Source organism: Caretta caretta, chromosome 1, assembly GCF_965140235.1.
Source record: "Caretta caretta isolate rCarCar2 chromosome 1, rCarCar1.hap1, whole genome shotgun sequence".
Taxonomy (NCBI): Eukaryota; Metazoa; Chordata; order Testudines; family Cheloniidae; genus Caretta; species Caretta caretta.
The window spans coordinates 27885546-27904964 of record NC_134206.1 but is presented as its reverse complement, the minus strand read 5'-3'; the positions used below and the strand labels follow the sequence as shown (position 1 = coordinate 27904964).

At 40.3% G+C, this 19419-nt stretch overlaps 1 protein-coding gene across 5 annotated transcripts in view; it reads right to left on the bottom strand.

Annotated features, from left to right (window-relative positions):
- Positions 1–1356: 1356 nt before the first annotated feature.
- Positions 1357–19419, bottom strand: part of DEUP1 (deuterosome assembly protein 1) — an 80200-nt gene continuing 62137 nt past the window's right edge. For 3 of the 5 annotated variants that reach the window (XM_048842732.2, XM_048842740.2, XM_048842749.2), the window contains exons 12-13: positions 10972–11197; positions 1357–4316 (exon numbers count right to left, since the gene is read on the bottom strand). In XM_048842732.2, the coding sequence (XP_048698689.1) occupies positions 4143–4316; positions 10972–11197 (400 nt within the window). In that variant the 3' untranslated portion in view covers positions 1357–4142. The remainder of the gene's footprint in view (positions 4317–10971; positions 11198–19419) is intronic. The other 2 variants (XM_048842724.2, XM_048842715.2) reach the window with 1 other exon arrangement.

The following is a 19419-nucleotide window of genomic DNA, read 5'->3' as shown; positions in this document are numbered from 1 at the left end:
CACAAAGCTTCAGAAATGTAGTTTTCTTCATGCAAAAGTTCTGGACCCATTGCTGGTCATCCCAGGTCTGCATGACAATGTACTCCCTGTGCTTGTGGCCTGCTCCAGAAGCACTGGGCTACATAAGGGGCAGCGGTAGCTGTACTGTGTGTCATGAGCAGCATCAGCCAGTTTGAGTTGGCCATGTCTGTGTTATCCTCTTCTTGCTCCATCATAAGCTGTGCCAGGTGCCTTTAGTGGCTCAGAACACGCCACTAACGTCCACCAGTGTATCATGGAAGCGCTGCTTGTTGCCTGACACAGGAGTGAAAGTGCAAGCAAAAGAAGTCCTTCAAAAGGCGCCTCCTCCATATTGCTGTCTCTAGTAGCTGGGAGCACACAGACCAAAATGAGCACTGGGCAGGATGTGTTGGCAGGCTGTTCAAACTGTCTGTAGTGTGTAAGGTGGACAGTCAAGTTTTCCCACAGTGCACCACAGTCAAAGGACTAGAGTGGCCATGTTTCAGGAGGGTGCTATGGAGGCTGAGATATGGTTGGTTTTACTCAGGCCTGCGTGCTGAAGTATGGACGCCAGAGCCCAAGGTTCAAGCTCTTTTTTTGTTAACCCTACATTAAGGATTTTCTCTCAGTGTAGATGCTCAAGCCCTGGGTTCTTGAATCCAGGTCAGCTGACTCAAGTCCCACTAATCCTAGGTTTACATTGCAGACTAGACATACCCTCAGAGTCTCCAGTACCTCTGTTCAGAGCAACGTACTAACTTTTGGCTGGATAAGCCAAAGTCAGTGTCAAAGTCCAACATTCAGAGGTTTAAAAAAAAGCAAGAAAGATGTGATACCGTGATGATTTTTCATAACATTTGTCCATCTTTGGTTTGATTTGACTTGGTAGGGTTTTTACAGCCACTCCCTGCATGGCTCGCTGATCACTGAGACATAGCATCTGACTTGTTCTTGCATTCATTATAAGTTTTGCCTGTTAGCCAGGTTCAGATCTACTATGACTGATATCCTTCATGGAGTAACTTGTAGGAGCAAGCTGTTTTTACTTCCTGCCCTTAGAATGGAATGGAATGTGGGGGTCTGACACTGTTAGCTTTAGCTCAGCGCACCAGACAGGTTAATCCTATTACTTTACAGAGCTGGCCTTTGGCCACATGCTCTTTAGGATTCTCTAAAAATAAGGCCAATCTCACTTAAATGAGAGATGAATTTCATTTTGTTGCAAAGCTAACCTTAACATTGTGAGCCCATCACTAGGATTTTTTCCTAGTTCTCAACATGGCTGTGAAAGACTGACCTTTGGTAATCCAAACTTTGTGGATTACCAGGGTTTTCAGAAGCCCCTGGACTGACTTGTAGGTGACTGTGTGTGTGTTGAATAGCCCCACCAATAGCCCTAGCGCTGAGGTTGGATAGAAGAAAAAAAAAAGAGAAAACACAAATGAGAAAATTGGGTTGGAGTTGGACAGAATGGGCAGCTCCCATGAGCATCTCCCTGCCAGCCGCCCAAGAGATGATTGGCAGCCCCACCCACTGAACAGCTATGGCTGGTGTGTGCTGAGCATCCCTTCTTTTTTTTCCCCATGGTTGAGCCCAGAGCACCCACGGAGTTGGCGCCTATGGGCTGGGTTCAGAAGGTGTTGCAATGCTACAAGATCAGGTGACATCTGAGTGGTGGTTTGAGAATGTCAGCAGTACCTAAATGTTGCCATTTAAAGGGGCAGTAAGTACTTAATGCACTTAAGTACCATTGTGAATCTGGCCTCAGGGGTCTAACTCTCCCCATGCTTAGGGTTGAGGATTTCACTGGACTGTGCAGGGATTAGGTGTTGTGACACACGTTGGAACAACACCTAAGTATCTTTGAGGATCTGGGCAATACCGTCTTGATTATATGTTTGAATATTTTGCTTGGAAAAGAAACAAGGCTAATATGTCAATATCTTCTATTATCTTCCTCTCTATCATTCTTAAAGACAAATTTTTGCTTTCTTCGTCTCCAGGGTCAACTTCTGATTTATAATTTTCTGAATATTATTTCCAGAGATTCCTAAATTTCTACCATAGTTCTTTTAAAACTTCCAGATGCATCATCTCTTAAACTGAAGTTACATTTATTTAGTTTGTTCAAATACTCTTTCATCATCTTTTTGTTCACTCTTTGCTCTCCAGCTTTCTTTAGTTTTATTTGCCTGAGTTTATGGTTCTTTTACATTTTCATTATCATTACTCACTTTATTGAAAACTGAGCAAATTGGTATTTAAAATCTGGCTATTTTGTCTAAGTGTGAAATAGTGCGTTTTGCTATGTTGGAGAGAGAGCTTCCAAAAACAATTCACATTTTAGAGTGGGCTAGAATATTAATGATAATTCTGTTACTCACAAACCAGCCTATTTGATTCACCAGTATTATTTTTATCCAGCTTTTTCCAGGAAGTTGCAAACAGCAAGTGCACTATATGCTGTACTGTAGCTTTTCTGTAACTATTCCATTCAAGTCAATTGTTAATTGTCTCCTGTACTTTCTGACTGTTCCACTTACATAGCAATAGAATTTAGTATGAACTGCAAATAAAAGGAACGGCCATGTGAAACACAGAGTTACTCACGATGCAGAGCATTGGGTTGGAAGAAGGATTGAGATTTGGAAAAGTAGTAACTGCTTAGAGCCTTTACAAAGGGGATGTTCAGCAATCTATATAGTCTGAGGACAAAGGTTTTACATGTTCTATGCTGAGATAAAAACAATAGGCCAACATTATACTTAAACACCAATATTTGCTTTGCAGAAAGATTTACTTTTAATACTTTTTTTCAGATATTTAAATATTAATGAAAAACTTGTAAACCATTATAGGTAGGGCCCTACCAAATTCACAGTCCATTTTGGTCAGTTTCACGGTCATAGGATTTTAAAAATTCCAAATGTCATGATGTCAGTGATTTAAATCTGAAATTTCAGTGTTGTAATTGGTGGCGGGGGGTTGCGGTACTGCTAGTCTTACTTCTGCACTGCTGCTGGTGGCAGGGCTGCCTGCGGAGCTGAGCAGCTGGAGAGCAGCGGCTGCTGGCCGGGAGCCCAGCTCTGAAGGCAGAGCCATTGCCTGCAGCAGCGCAGAAGTAAGGATAGTATGGTATGGTATTGCCACCCTTACGTCTGTGCTGTTGCTGCTGCTGCTGGTGGGGCACTGCCTTCAGACAGGGGTGCCTGGCCAACAGCCGCTGCTCTCCAGCCCCCTAGCTCTGAAGGCAGTGCAGAAGGGTGGCAATACTGTGACCCCCGTAAAATAACCTTGCAACACCCCCCCCCACTCACTCCCTTGCAACCCTCTTTTGGATCAGGATCCCCAGTTTGAGAAACGCTGGTCTTCCGTGTAAAATCTGTACAGTATAGGGTAAAAGCACACAAATGACCAGATTTCACAGTCTGTGATGTGTTTTTCAGGGCTGTGAATTTGGTCAGGCCCTAATTATAGGTAAGATGCTCTGTTCCAGCTGAACTCTGCTTATCACAGTAATGCAAAGCAAAGTGGGGTGGGAAAGGTGAATTCAAGGTATGTTTGCCCTTTCCCTACTCTTGACCATGCTGTGGGCTTGCCTGGTCCTAAGCATGGGTTAGAGCAGGCTCAGCTGCAATGGACATAAACAGCTATTCTTGTTGCCAAGAATAACCAGAGCACAGCTATGCCCATGATGCTATGAGCTGTGAATAGAACAGTGTAAAACTGTTATTCCGGTTCTATGCAAGCTAGAGAAGCCCCTTGGACTAGGTATAGTCTCAAGTGGCCAGCTCCATTGATTAGATAGCTCCCTTACCCAATCAAGTTTCATGTATCTTTACTTAATTTACAGTGGTCCAAATGCGTTTCTGGAGCACACAAGTAGACAAAATTACATATTTAATTTCTAGATATGTCTTAGATTGCAAATATACACTGTAACTAAAGCAATAACAGAACAATGTGTCATGTTAATATAGGAATGCAAACCCTCCCACCCCAAAATTTATATTACAAGACACTAGCTATCTTCTGTGTAAATTCAAGAAAATGGGAGCAGATTTTAGTTTTGAGAATCAGAAGAGTAACTACTTGGTTATACCTTTATTTGTTTTTAAACTGCATATAAAAAGCTAAAAGGCTCATATATGTCTATTTTGCTTTAGCCTGGCATATTTTTTGACAGTATTTTCAGAATGCCTCTGTAGTTCTTCAATGTGTGAATTTAAAATCTCTTCAAATTCTTTTGCTCGTTTCTCTTCTTCTTGAAAGAACTTTTCTGTTGCAGTTGTAGGTAAGGACATCTCTGGGTGAATCTGAACAATACATAGAGCAGGCACAGGTAGTACAGAATTGAAAGTACAGCAATATTTTTACATTATTGAAGCATAAAACAAATTTTTCATAAGTTTTACAAGCTAGAAAATATGCAAAGTTACCATCTTTTACTAAAACATAGACTTAGGCGTGTCACTACATATTTAAATGTACTACCGGTCACAATTTGGCTCCCCTGATATCCTCAAGATCCTTGGGCCAGTCACAGGGCACTTCAGTCCCTGGTGTAATTTAGAGTAGCCTCTTGGCAAACACTGTATGAAACGATGGGATATATTGAAAAGAAAAGACTTTTTTTTTTTCCGCATCTTAAGAAGTTAGATAGATGACCCTCTAAAAGAATGTTAATTCAGGAATACCGGCAACCAAGACACTCAGAAAAACTTTAGTATTCCTTTTCTTTTTAGTATTAGCCTCAACCCAGTGTGGGTTACACCTCATTTCTCCTACCACTTAATTTTTATTCTAGGACCTCCATGTCACAGTCTTCACAGTGGGATGTTCCCCATCTCCATGGCAACTGGAGCAGACCAAATCTTTGGTCTGAGCTGGACTTAGGACTGCCCATCAGGAAGAAACTGTTACTAATTTTTTCCTGTAACGTTCTTTGAGATGTCGTACATGTTCATTCTACTTAGGTGTGTGTCCTCCAGTGCACAGCTGCTGCAGAGCTTTTCTCCTTAGCTCTATCCATCAGGATGGCACAAGTGTCCTCTGCTGTCTGTGCGTTCATTGCTCATGCAGTGCACATAAGGGTGGAGCCCCCCCTCTTCCCCCGACCCTCCTCAGTTCCTTCCTACCAGGAGACAAATAGAGAGGGGAAGGAGGGTGGGTCATGGAATGGACACATGCAACATATATCTTGAAGAACAACAGTTACAGAAACCATTTCTTCTTCTAGTGATTGCACATATCCATTCCATGAACCACCCTCCTTCCCCTCTCAATTGGAGTCTTCTGGTAGAAAGGAACTGAGGAGGGGTCAGGGGTGTCTCTGTTATGCCTGCGTTCAGTGCATGATACAGCAGAGGATGCCCCCCAATGGATACCGTTAAAGGGAAACTCTGACAACTATGCACTCGAGTGCACACACGCCTATAGTGGAATGGACATAGGCAACACATTTTGAAGAACAGTTACAGGAAGGTTAGTAACTGTTCTTCTTTGAGCGATTGCATGTGTCCATTCCCCTATACAGGATTCACAAGCAGTTCCAAATGGAGGTGGGTTCGGAGTCTATTGAACCACTCGTCCGTTGTGAGAGGTAAATATATGACCAGACAAGCAGGTTGTCACTTTGAAAACGTCTAATATGGAAATGCTAGCTAGAAAGGCCACAGAGACTGCTTGGGACCTAGTCAAAAGTCCATAGGATGAGACAGGTTATACTTAGTGTTTCATCTGTGAACCACAACCCTCACGTAAGAGTCCACATGACATCTGTTATCTGTAGTTTAGACCTGACCTCAGGTAGCTATTAAATAATATTAAGAATGAATTCAACATGAGATGCTAGTACTGGATCTGGACCAAGATCTTTATATACTTATTTGCTGGAATTGCTATCTGGAAGCAAATAAAGAATTGTGCTGGGTATAAATGAGACCAAAAAGCCCAGGAGCTGTCAGAGATTTTGTCTTAGGAGAGGTCTGTTAATGTCAGACTTTATTTTCTTCTGTCTCTCTTCTAAAATAAAGGTTATCTTAGAAGATAAGTTAAATGCTGGAATTTTGTGAGCGCTGTAATTGGCCCTTCCACTTATTTACTCAAACTTTTGTTTCTGAAGGTATTTTGTGATGACTGCTGAGGCCTGAGTATCATGATGAGAAGTTTCAGAGGAGCAGCCGTGTTAGTCTGTATTCACAAAAAGAAAAGGAGTACTTGTGGCACCTTAGAGACTAACCAATTTATTTGAGCATAAGTTTTTGTCCAGAGACAGACATGTATCCTTTTCACTTGAAGGGAGGGATGAAATATGGCATTTGTGAATACCACACAGCAGTTACAAGTCCAAAAAGGGAGTACTCTGTATTGAAAATGCTTCTTGTGTTGCTGAAGCTAAAGTATCTCTGGGTGACTCTCCCTGATCAGTAGGGACTACAAGAAATTTATTTTTGTATTCTGAGGTCTGGGGAAGAAAATTCTGCAATGATGGATTTCAGTATTTCCACTTGAAATATTGATCTCCTTATGGACTTGTTGAGGCACCTGAGATTTCTATGCCATTGTTTCTCTTTTACCACAAAGAATCTTGTGCCCTTTCCAAAATAACTGTTTCTTCATGAAGCTGGTTCTGTTGTTCCAATGAGTAGAAGATGGCTGACTGCACTTTTAATCTTCTGATATCACAAAGGGTCTTATTGATAGTGTTGGTTTATTTTAACATACATGGGGAAAGGATAAACTTGACTCTGGGACATCTCAAGCACTCATTTTCTTAGCCGATTCACTCCCAGATGACAATTAAAGGGGGAAATCTGCCCAGACTTCAGAAACCCCTTATTCCCTTGTTTAAGGCATCAGTGACTGCTTTGTCCCTAAAGAGCTTACCAAAAAAACATTAAGAAGGATATCAGTTTAGAATGCTATTCCAATTCCTTCAAGCTATGGTTGACCTTAGAACATATTTGAATGTATAGCAAATCAGTCAGGTGAAGCATCATTCTTGAAAAAGTTGCTAGGGAAGCTTAGTTTAAAATAGATTGTGTGTCATGTTTTTCTTTATGCACACTCACAGTGGCCTCCCTGTTGAGCATAGACCTCCCACAATAAGAGACTGCAGGCAATACTATCAGCCCTGAGGCAGTTTTATTTTCCTGTTGTGTATTTGGCAGGAATATGCCCTTAGTTAGTTTAACTATGTCCTTTACTAAGGATGCAGCAGGCTTAATTTGAGGCAGAGTAATGAAGAATTGGTAGTCGCTAGGTACGAGTAGGTCTCAATAGAGAAATTCCCACTCCTTTATAAACCAGCAGAGGAAGAATCACACACCTCTTCATCAACATTCCCATTTTTATTTATTTATGAACTTATTTATTGGTGTTTCATTGTTTAAGAAAAAGTACTTATGAAGCTAAACCCCCATTTGTGCTTAATTCTGGAAAAAACTTAGTTGAGAGTCTGATATATCTTGCTCAGAGCCTCAATTTTAGAGATTTCTCCTCCTTAGAGGATCTCGGCAGAGGACTTAAGACTTTAGGCTTATGATTGAGATGCTAAAGAAGCACTCAGGGATGATAAAGCCATTGTGGCAAAACTAAATGAATTCTTTGCATTGGTCTTCACGGTTGAGGATGTGAGGGAGATTCCCAAACCTGAGCCATTTTTTAGGTGACAAATCTGAGGAACTGTCCCAGATTGAGGTGTCATTAGAGGAGGTTTGGGAACAAACTGATAACCTAAACAGTAATAAATCATGAGAACCAGATGGTATTCACCCAAGAGTTCTGAAGGAACTCAAATGTGAAACTGCAGAACTACTAATTGTAGTCTGTAACCTATCATTTAAATCAGCTCTGTACCAAATGACTGGAGGATAGCTAATGTGACGCCAATTTTTAAAAAGGGCTCCAGAGGTGAACCCAGCAATTAGAGGCCGGTAAGCCTGACTTCAGTACTGAGCTAACTGGTTGAAACGATAGTAAAGAACAAAATTGTCAGACACAGATTAACATAACTTGTTGGGGAAGAGTCAACATGGTTTTTGTAAAGGGAAATCATGCCTCACCAATCTACTAGAATTCTTTGAGGGGAGTCAGCAGCACATGGACAAGAGGGAGCTAGTGGATATAACGTACTTAGATTTCAGAAAGCCTTTGACAAGGTCCCTTACCAAAGGCTCTTAAGCAAAGTAAGCTGTCATGGGATAAGAGGGAAGGTCCTCTCATGGACTGGTAACTGGTTAAAAGATAGGAAACAAAGGGTAGGAATAAAGGGTCAGTTTCAGAATGGAGAAAGGTAAATAGTGGTGTCCCCCAGGGATCTGTACTGGGCCCAGTCCTATTTAACATATTCATAAGCGATCTGGAAAAAGGGGTAAACAGTGAGGTGGCAAAATTTGCAGATGATACAAAACTACTCAAGATAGTTAAGTCCCAGGCAGACCACGAAGGTGGTCTACAAAAAGATCTCTCAGAACTGGGTGACTGGGCAACAAAATGGCAGATGAAATTCAATGTTGATAAAATGCAAAGTAATGCACATTGGAAAACATAATCCCAGCTATGAATATATAATAACGATGAGGTCTAAATTGGCTTTTACCACTCAAGAAAGGTCTTGGAGTCATTGTGGATAGCTGTCTGAAAACATCCACTCAATGTGCAGCAGCAGTCAAAAAAAGCTAACAGAATGTTTGGAATCATTAGGAAAGGGATAAATAAGACAGAAAATATATTGTCTCTATATTAATCCATGATATGCCCATATCTTGAATACTGCATGCAGATGTGGTCACCCCATCTCAAAAAGAGATTTAGAATTGGAGAAGGTTCAGAAAAGGGCAACAAAAATGATTAAGAGTATGGAATGGCTGCCATATGAGGAGAGACTGGGACTTTTCAGCTTGGAAAAGAGAAGACTAAGGGGTGATATAATAGAGGCCAATAAAATCATGACCGGTGTGGAGAAAATAAAGGCAGAAGTTCATTTACTCCTTATGATAACACAAGAACTCCGGGTCACCAAATGAAATTAATAGGCAGTAGGTTTAAAACAAACCAAAGGAAGTATTTTTTCCATACAATGCAGCGTCAACCCGTAGAACTTCTTGCCAGAGGATGTTGTGAAGGCCAAGTCTATAACAGCATTCAAAAAGAACTAGATAAGTTCATGGAGGATAGGTCCATCAAGGGCTATTAGCCAAGATGGACAGGGATGGTATGCCCAGCCTCTGTTTGCCAGAAGCTGAGAATGGGTGACAGGGGATGGATCACTTGAGGATTACCTGTTCTGTTCTTTCCCTCTGGGGCACCTGGCATTGGCCAGCACAGGATACTGGGCTAGAAGGACCTTTGGTCTGACCCAGTATGACTGTTCCTATATTCTTAGGCTGTCCCTTTTAATGCTAAGATCCTTCACCAGTCCCTGGGTCAAAAATCCCTGGGAAAAGGTGGGAGGGGCCCCCTGAAGAGGAGAGTGCTATTCCTGGGAGATTGTAAGAAAAGTCTACAGGCATGTATCCTGCGTATCTTCTTAAGGAAAATAGTGGCCATTTTATGACCTCCCCACAGTAGAGGATCTGAATCACTTCACCCCATGCTCCCTGCTGCTGGATCTGTGCTGATTAGGGACTGACTTCACAAAATGAGGAATGAGCTGGTGCCATTGAAGGCAAATTACTCATTGGTATCAGAAAGGTCACAGGAGCTGGTATAGAATCATAAGATCAGACAGGATCACAAGGGTCATTGAATCTAACTTTTCATGACAGCTGAGGCCTTACAGGTAAAAGTACTTGTAGGAAGAGGGCATGTTTTGTGGTCTTCAAGCACCTTGGCATGGACCTTGCTTACAGACTGGCTGGGAGCAGAAGTTTTTCCTTCTGGTTGCTACGGGGAGAACTTGCCCTCTGCAAGAGTCAGGATGCTCCAGTGAACCTTTCCTCCCTTCTCTACAAGTTGTTGAAATAGGGGCCCTATGACTAGGGGAGGATGGGGCATGGAGGCTGGGATGGGCTTTGAAAAAACAAACAAACAAACTTACTCTATGACCCATGCCACAGATACTGGCCTGGTTTCAATGAAGGCAGCTTCCAAATGGTCTGCTCAATTGTCAGAACATGGACCTAGCCCATGCACTGGCTGGGAGCTACTTTCCCTTTGGCCTGTTGTCCTTGTCTGCCATTTACTGTGCAGGGAGGAGAGGTGCTGTCCTTCAAACCCACTTCAGAGAGCCAAAATATGATTTCTCTTTCCTGTTTAACAATGTTGAGGACAAAAATCTAAAGCCAATGAAGAAATTGATAGACACACATGCACACACACACAATTTCTGCAAAAGTTCTGCTACAAAGGGAGCCCTGGAGCCTGCAGCATGTGCAGTTTGGAGGCAGAGAATTCTAGGGAATTCTTCTTGATTGGCAGTCCTAGACCCAGGCTTGCAGCAAAGATGTGGTCTGCCCCTAGTTGCCATAGAGATGGCTAACACCCCACTGTGAAGAGTGACATGGAGAGGACTGACAATGCTACAATTTTACTCTTTCCCTTTAAGAAAGAGAGATTACAACATTCAGGATTTTCTCTTTCATGTTTGGATACAATAGTTTACACTTAGAACAACAGGTACACAGATCCCTTTCATTTTATCCATTAATCTACTTCTATAGAAATTTTATTTTCTAACAGCACATTAGGGTCCTTATTAGAGTAGTCATGAATTTACTGTGATAGAATTGTTAAAGCAGGGTGCCCCAGCTGAAGGCCATACTAGCAACTTGCTAAAAGCCTGAAGCTCACACCGTATTTTCATAATAGTGGATGATAACCATCATCACCATTGACACTGAGGTATGCCTAAGCATGAAATATACCATAACAGCAAATGTAAACTATATTACAGGAATCCATGAATCACATTTGCCCTATAGACTGAACTTTGGCTACCTCTGTGTTTAAAGTAAATTAACTACTCACCATTGGGTTGACTTCTTCCACACTGTACACATGGTTCAGTACAACATCACACCTATGCTTTTCAGGAAATGGGCTGTTGTAGTGTGAAGGATAGAACATTGGTGGTGATGGAGATTTACCATCTAGTTTCTGGTCATGATCTCTGCTAAGTCTCTGAGATGGTAGACTGCTGCCACTTTTAGTATCAATGATATCACCTTGACCATGTAGAGCAAGATTTTGGTTTCTGTAGAGTTCAAAGATAGTTGGTTGCATAGGTTTCATTTGCCATTCAATTTTAATTTTGTAAAGTTCTAAAATAATAAAATAGTGTTTTCAAATAGGAAGACCAGTTAAACTATGAAATATAGTTGTTAGGTCATGGTTTCTGTTCATATAATTTTGTCCTCTTTGCTTTTCAAACAGCTTCATGTATGAGTTCCATGACAGATAAGTTTAAATCAGCTTAAAACAGTAGTCTGTACAATTGTCATTCTCTGAAAGTGCCATCTCTGAAATTTATTCCCCACCTTGGTCTGACACAGTCCAATGTAGTTGACCTGCAGGTCTGCTAACATCTATATTTTCCTCATGCTTTAACTGATACAATGAGCTACAATATGAGAGTGTAAGAGATAGGAAGGGGATACCTTATTTATGGTGTTTTGGTTAGTGGATTTTGATCCATTCAAATGTCATATGGATATAAATATATGCAGGTGCCTAGGATTTAGACCTAATGCTTTTAAAAAAAAATTAAAGCTTTAGCATGTGGAGCCCCTGATCTTGCATCATTAAACTCAATAGGAAACTTTGCCATTGACTTCAATGAGTGCAGAGTCAAAACAAGAATGAGAAGAGAACATTAAATACATATTTAAACTGAACAAGGTTATTTCATTCTCTAACAATAATAACTGAAGAACTTCAAGCTGATTCAAGAATCTAAGTACAGTGTTATGGTGCTCCATAATCTTTGGACCCTACTGATGGTGTAATCCATAGTAGATTTGAAATTGTATGTTTTTTAATCTACCTGAAACTCAAGTCAAGTAATTAACTGTTGAATAAGAAAAGAAATCTACTTGCTATGCATTGCAAACAAATTCCCCTGGTAGCTGTCTGAGCAACTGCTAAAAACATATTGAGAAATAGCATGTGGTTTTGATTTCTTCTTACTTATACACATGCTTTCTTAATTAGAATAATTTCCAGTTGTATCTTTATTTGTAATATGTACCAAAGTGTGAAAACCAGAGAAATCCGATAACCTCATTTTTTCTTACATAGCAGGTTTTTCTCTTAGAATACTTTTTGTAGTGGTAAAAGTTTCCATTGTATTAAAGTCTGAGCTTATTACAAAGAAGTGTTCTGCTTTTGTAAGTACAGATACTCCATGTTACCTACTTCAAAGCTTACAGTAATCCTAAATTTGTATACCGACTTAAATCGCCAAGGATCCCAAAGCATTTTACTAATGTAATATGCTAGTATACAAAAAAGTCTCCAAGCATGGAGTGAAGGTCCCTATTCCCATAGCTAGATGCAGAAAGGAAGGAATTGAGACAGTTAGGGACCACATAGCCCTTGTATAATATCATTTTGAATATTTGATACGGTGAGGCAGTGTATATGCAGTAATACTAGGAACTTTTAAAACACTCTTTTACTAGAAGTTTGCTGGAGTTGTGGGGGCAGGGAGCATCCCACAAATGGGAATATGTAAAGGCCGCATCAAAGAAGTAATGAAGAATATCTTCTCTAATTACAAATGAAGTGGGGATTAAAATAAGCAGAATGTAGTACTCAGGTGTAGTACAATTGGAATGCTGTAATTATTATCCACTCCAAGAAGAGATACTCTGAAAGTAAGACAGAGTCATCTAATGTTTACTCTACCTTTAGTAGAATTTTCCACTTTACTCCTTACCGCTCACTGAATACATACAGTTTGCTCTTTGGAGCACAGAATAAATCCTCCCCACCCCACCATTTTAGAGCCCATTTAGTCTACCTTTGGAGTAAAGTCACAGTGAAGAAGACAGCCTACTGAAGAGAGCTGGCTTGAATAATAAAAACATGGAATTGCTCATTTTGTGTTTTGACCTTTTTGAAAGTAATTTCCTCTAAAAGCCCACAGCAAAGGTCTCTGCAACCTGTTTTTTCCAAACCTGATTCTCTATGTATTGTGAGAAGATGGCCAATTTTAGTCTGGGGAGTCCTGAGCTTTTCTTGGTATGAGAGCTAAGATGCCACCCTTTGCCCCTGCTCTTGGGTGCCAAGGGCCCCGCTACTAGCCTGGGAAGATGATAGAGGAGAGAAGCAGGGGAGGGGTCTGGGTTTGCGCCTCGCTCTGAGTCCCAGCCCCTCTCAACCCCTGTGGGTTTCTTACCCTCATCCCCCTTAGGTGGGTTACCCTCTGTCAGATGCTGGGGGACAGGGTCTTCCTTACTTCAATTCTCAGGACTTCCAACTCTCTCAACACAGCTCCAATGCTGCCTCCTCCTCCCTTGTCTGCCTGATGCAGGGGTTTTTTTATTAGGTTCCTAACAGGGCCTTAATTGACTGCAGGTGCTCCAATTAACCTGCAACCACCTTCCCTAGTCTACAGGGAACCACACCTTAATTAGCCTTGAGTTTATATATTTCCCCTCTAGCACTCTCCCACTGCTCTCTGGTCCTCCTGTATCACTGTATTTAATAATAGTTATTACTGATTTATATTGAAATTTACTTCACAAAGGCCATCATTTCCAAACCTAGGTGTCTGCAGTTATAATATTTTTAAGGTAGTAAAAACAAAAAATATTTACATACCTAAATATAGGTGGCCTAATTTTTCAAAGGTGCTTAGCAACCCCAGTCTCCACTGAAGTCAATGGACCTATGCTGCTCACTCTCTTTGAAAAACAGGCCACCTATATTTAGGTGCCTTTATTATGGATTTTGTAGCCTAACTTTAGACATTCATGTTTGATCATTTTGACTTTAAATTTCTGCCAATTCAATGTATCATAATGTGTAAAAACAGAGTTCTAATTTTAATACAAGATTAAAGGTATGAAAAGATCTGAACATCTGTGAAAACAGGACTATTTGTTTTTACAGGCAAGTCAAATTCTAAAAAGGTGCAGGTTAACCATTTATCAAGTTTTTGCATTTTGCTTATTATTTGTATTATCATTTGGCCTCGGATAGAATCATTGATATATACACATACAGCATAGGAATAACTTCATGGTTGTGGTGGACACAAAGTAACCCCCATCCAACTGAAACTGCATGGGAAATGTACACAGGCAAAATGTAATAACCCAAACTGTAATTTGTAGCACCACATGTTTCTATTTTTACTATCTAAAAAAATATATTTTTGCCCTTTCTCCGATGTCATAATTACCATGGAAACAGAAGCAAATTAAAACAGAAATAACATAGTTTATGTTCACAATAAAATAAAACATGTACTAGCCTCAAAATAAACCAGCAACAATTGTCTGGTTCATCTGCATTCATCTGATGATTGAAACTTTAACTATAGTTGTTTGGGAAAATGTTGATGTAGTTCCTTGTTTGGGAACACAGAATTAGAAGCACACAATGGACCTGATTTTCAAAAAGTCTCGTATGTTAATGTGCATACAAAATACATGTGGAATTTGCACATTTGATTTAAATGGACAATTATCATATTTGTCAACACAAGTACCCAGTTTGTGCATGCATTTATGGCAACTGAATATGTAAATTAGACTTTAAACTGGAAACACATGGGCCCTTTACTTCTTGAATACCAGACCCAAGATTTACCAGTTAGAGCCATCACGTATCCTAGTAGCTTCATGACCTACTCTGAGAATTTTTTGGCCAGCCACAGAAGCCCTAAATCTCTTAGCTCATGAAGATATGTTCTCTACTTCCATGTGCAACAACTACAAAGTTCTGGCTCCTTCAAACCTGACACTGCACTGCACCAACATACAGGCATGAACAGGCAGTAATTCAGCCTCCCCTGGCCCCCTTATTGGCATGCTAACTACAGTGACTTCAGTTACAAACTTATCAGGGAAAGGTGCTCATGTCACCCACTGGCCAGTTCCTTTGCATTTGAAATTCTAGAGAAAGTGGGGCACAAAGAAGTAGCCAAAAAACTGTTCTATAATGTCAAAATTGGTCACACTTCCAAGTGCTTAACATTGTTAATTAGAATTAGTTATATTTTATTCTGAAGTATTTGTTTAGATTTCTATTCTGAGATGTTATGGTTATAAAAAAAACCACAGTTCTATATGCCCACTGGGTTCTTCCATTGCCTCTAACACTACCAAAGTGCCTAAAGGCCATATTTTCAAAGGAGTTTTTGGCTCCTAAAGATGCAGATGCCTAGTGGTATTTTCAGAAGAGCTTAGTGCCGAATTCCCATTGGTTTCAATATGAATTAGGTGCCTAGGCACTTAAAATATCATAATGCCACTTTAATCCATGGCTAGACCTTAGACCTTAGTCCAGCCCATGCTTTGCTGCACATTGGGCTACCCACATTTGCCATCCTTGCCTGTTAACTGCCCTTCTCTCCAAACCTTCCCATTTCATGTTGAGGTTCTTGATGTCGTTCAGAATTGTTCATTTCCATGTTATTCATGGTCTTCCTCGTCTTCCTATCTCTGTATGTTATTCCCAATATTCTTCTCTGACATTTGTGATGAAATGCATCCAGCTTTTTGCATATCTTTCTTGATAAGTTGCCATGTCTCACTGCTATATGTTGTGATGGCAATAACAATTGCTTTGTATACATTCAGCTTTGTCTTGAGGGAGATGTTTTTGAGTCGCCAGATGTTTTTGAGTCTTCTAAATGCAGCATTTGCCTTCCCAATTCTTCTTATTTCCTCGGAACTAGTACCATCTTGGCTGATGGTACTTCCAAGGTATGTAAAATTGTCCACCTTCTCCAGTTTCTCTTCTTCAATTTTGATTTCTGTCCCTATAGTGCCCATTAACATGACCTTAAATACTGTGTACAGTTTTGGTCACCCCATGTCAAAAAGGATGTAGTGGAACTGGAAAGTGTTCAGAGAAGGGCCACAATGATGGTCAAGGGTATGGCGTGGCTTCCATAAGAGGAGAGACTAAAAAGATTAAGAACATAAAGAATGGCCATACTGGGTCATACCAAAGGTCTATCCAGCCCAGGATCCTGTCTACCGACAGTGGCCAATGCCAGGTGCCCCAGAGGGAGTGAACCTAACAGGTAATGATCAAGTGATCTCTCTCCTGCCATCCATCTCCACTCTCTGACAAACAGAGGCTAGGGACACCATTCCTTGCCCATCCTGGCTAATAGCCATTAATGGACTTAACCTCCATGAATTTATCCAGTTCTCTTTTAAACCCTGTTTTAGTCCTAGCCTTCACAACCTCCTCAGGCAAGGAGTTCCACAGGTTGACTGTGCGCTGACTGAAGAACTTCCTTTTGTTTTAAACCTGCTACTCATTAATTTCATTTGGTGGACCCTAGTTCTTATATTACGGGAACAAGTAAATAACTTTTCCTTATTCACTTTCTCCACACCACTCATGATTTTATAGATCTTTATCATATCCCCTCTTAGTCTCCTCTTTTTCAAGCTGAAAAGTCCTAGCCTCTTTAATCTCTCCTCATATGGGACCCGTTCCAAAACCCCAATCATTTTAGTTGCCCTTTTCTGAACCTTTTCTAATGCCAGTATATCTTTTTTGAGATGAGGGGAACCACATCTGTATGCAGTATTCAAGATGTGGGCATACCGTGGATTTATGTAAGGGCAATAAGATATTCTCCGTCTTATTCTCTATCCCTTTTAAAATGATTCCTAACATCCTGTTTGCTTTTTTGACTGCCGCTGCACACTGCATGGACATCTTCAGAAAACTATCCACGATGACTCCAAGATCTTTCTCTCGATTAGTTGTAACTAAATTAGTCCCCATCATATTGTATGTAGCGTTGGGGTTATTTTTTCCAATGTGCATTACTTTATATTTATCCACATTAAATTTCATTTGCCATTTTGTTGCCCAATCACTTAGTTTTGTGAGATCTTTTTGAAGTTCTTCACAGTCTGCTTTGGTCTTGACTATCTTGAGCAGTTTAGTGTCATCTGTAAACTTTGCCACCTCACGGTTTACCCCTTTCTCCAGATCATTTATGAATAAGTTGAATAGGATTGGTCTTAGGACTGATCCTTGGGGAACACCACTAGTTACCCCTCTCCATTCTGAAAATTTACCATTTATTCCTACCCTTTGTTCTCTGTCTTTTAACCAGTTCTCAGTCCATGAAAGGATCTTCCCTCTTATCCCATGACAACTTAATTTACATAAGAGTCTTTGGTGAGGGATCTTGTCAAAGGCTTTCTGGAAATCTAAGTACACTATGTCCATTGGATCCCCCTTGTCCACATGTTTGTTGACCCCGTCAAAGAACTCTAATAGATTAGTAAGACATGATCTCCCTTTACAGAAACCACGTTGACTTTTGCCCAACAATTTATGTTCTTCTATGTGTCTGACAATTTTATTCTTTACTATTGTTTCAACTAATTTGCCTGCTACTGATGTTAGACTTACCGGTCTGAATTGCCAGGATCACCTCTAGGGCGTTACATTAGCTATCTTCCAGTTACTGGGTACAGTAGCTGATTTAAAGGACAGGTTACAAACCATAGTTAATAGTTTTGCAATTTCACATTTGAGTTCTTTCAGAACTCTTGGGTGAATGACATCTGGTTCTGGTGACTTGTTACTGTTAAGTTTCTCAATTAATTCCAAAACCTCCTCTAGTGACACTTCAATCTGTGAAAATTCCTCAGATTTGTCACCTACAAAAGATGGCTCAGGTTTGGGAATCTCCCTAACATTCTCAGCCATGAAGACTGAAGCAAAGAATTCATTTAGTTTCTCCGTGATGACTTTATCGTCTTTAAATACTCCTTTTGTATCTCGATCGTCCAGGGGACCCACTGGTTGTTTAGCAGGCGTCCTGCTTCTGATGTACTTAAAAAACATTTTGTTATTACCTTTTGAGTTTTTGGCTAGCTGATCTTCAAACTCCTTTTTGGCTTTTCTATTTACATTTTTACATTTAATTTAGCAGTGTTTATGCTCCTTTCTATTTACCTCACTAGGATTTGACTTCCACTTTTTAAAAGATGCCTTTTTATCTCTCACTGCTTCTTTTACATGGTTGTTAAGCGTTGGTGGCTCTTTTTTAGTTCTTTTCCTGTGTTTTTTAATTTGGGGTATACATTTAAGTTGAGCCTCTATTATGGTGTCTTTGAAAAGTGTCCATGCAGCTTGCAGGGATCTCACTCTAGTCACTGATTTCAGAGTAGCAGCTATGTTAGTCTGTATTCACAAAAAGAAAAGGGAGGACTTGTGGCACCTTAGAGACTAACAAATTTATTTGAGCATAATGCATCCGATGAAGTGAGCTGTAGCTCACGAAAGCTTATGCTTAATAAATTTAAGCTTATGCTCAAATAAATTTGTTAGTCTCTAAGGTGCCACAAGTCCTCCTTTTCTTTTTACTCTAGTCACTGTACTTTTTAATTTCTGTTTAACTAACCTCCTCATTTTTGCATACTTCCCCTTTCTGAAATTAAATGCCACAGTGTTGAGCTGTTGAGGTGTTCTTCCCATCACAGGAATGTTAAATGTTATTATATTATGGTCATTATTTCCAAGCGGGCCTGTTATAGTTACCTTTTGGACCAGATCCTGTGCTCCACTCAGCACTAGATCGAGAGTTGCCTCTCCCCTTGTGGGTTCCTGTACCAGCTGCTCCAAGAAGCAGTCACTTAAAGTATCAAGAAATTTTGTCTCTGCATTTCGTCCTGAGGTGACATGTACCCAGTCAATATGGGGATAATTGAAATCCCCCACTATTATTGAGTTCTCTATCACTGTCCTGGTCAGGTGGTCGATAATAGATCCCTACTGTTATATTCTTATTAGAGCATGGAATTACTATCCATAGAGATTCTATTTGGGGCTGTTCAGCATAGAAAAGAGTTGATTAGGGAAGGGGGGATATGCTAGAGGTCAATAAAATCATGATTGGTGTGGAAAAAGTGAATAGAGAAGTGCTATTTACCCTTTACCACCATAAGTGCTAGAAATAGGGGTACTGGGGGTGCTGCTGCATTTCCTGGCTTGAAATGATTTCCATCATATACAGAGTTTAGTTTAGTTCAATGGCTCTCAGCACCCCCACTATACAAATTATTCCAGCACCCCTGTTTCCCACAATACAAAAACTGTGGTTCCCTGATGAAATTAAAAGGGAGCAGGTTTAATACAAACAAGAGGAAATACTTTTTCATATAGTATCTGTGGAACTCACTGCCAAAAGTGATGGGCAACAGTATAACTGTGTTCAAAAAAGACTTATATATGTTCATGGAGGATAGTTTCAGTATAGGTCCCTGT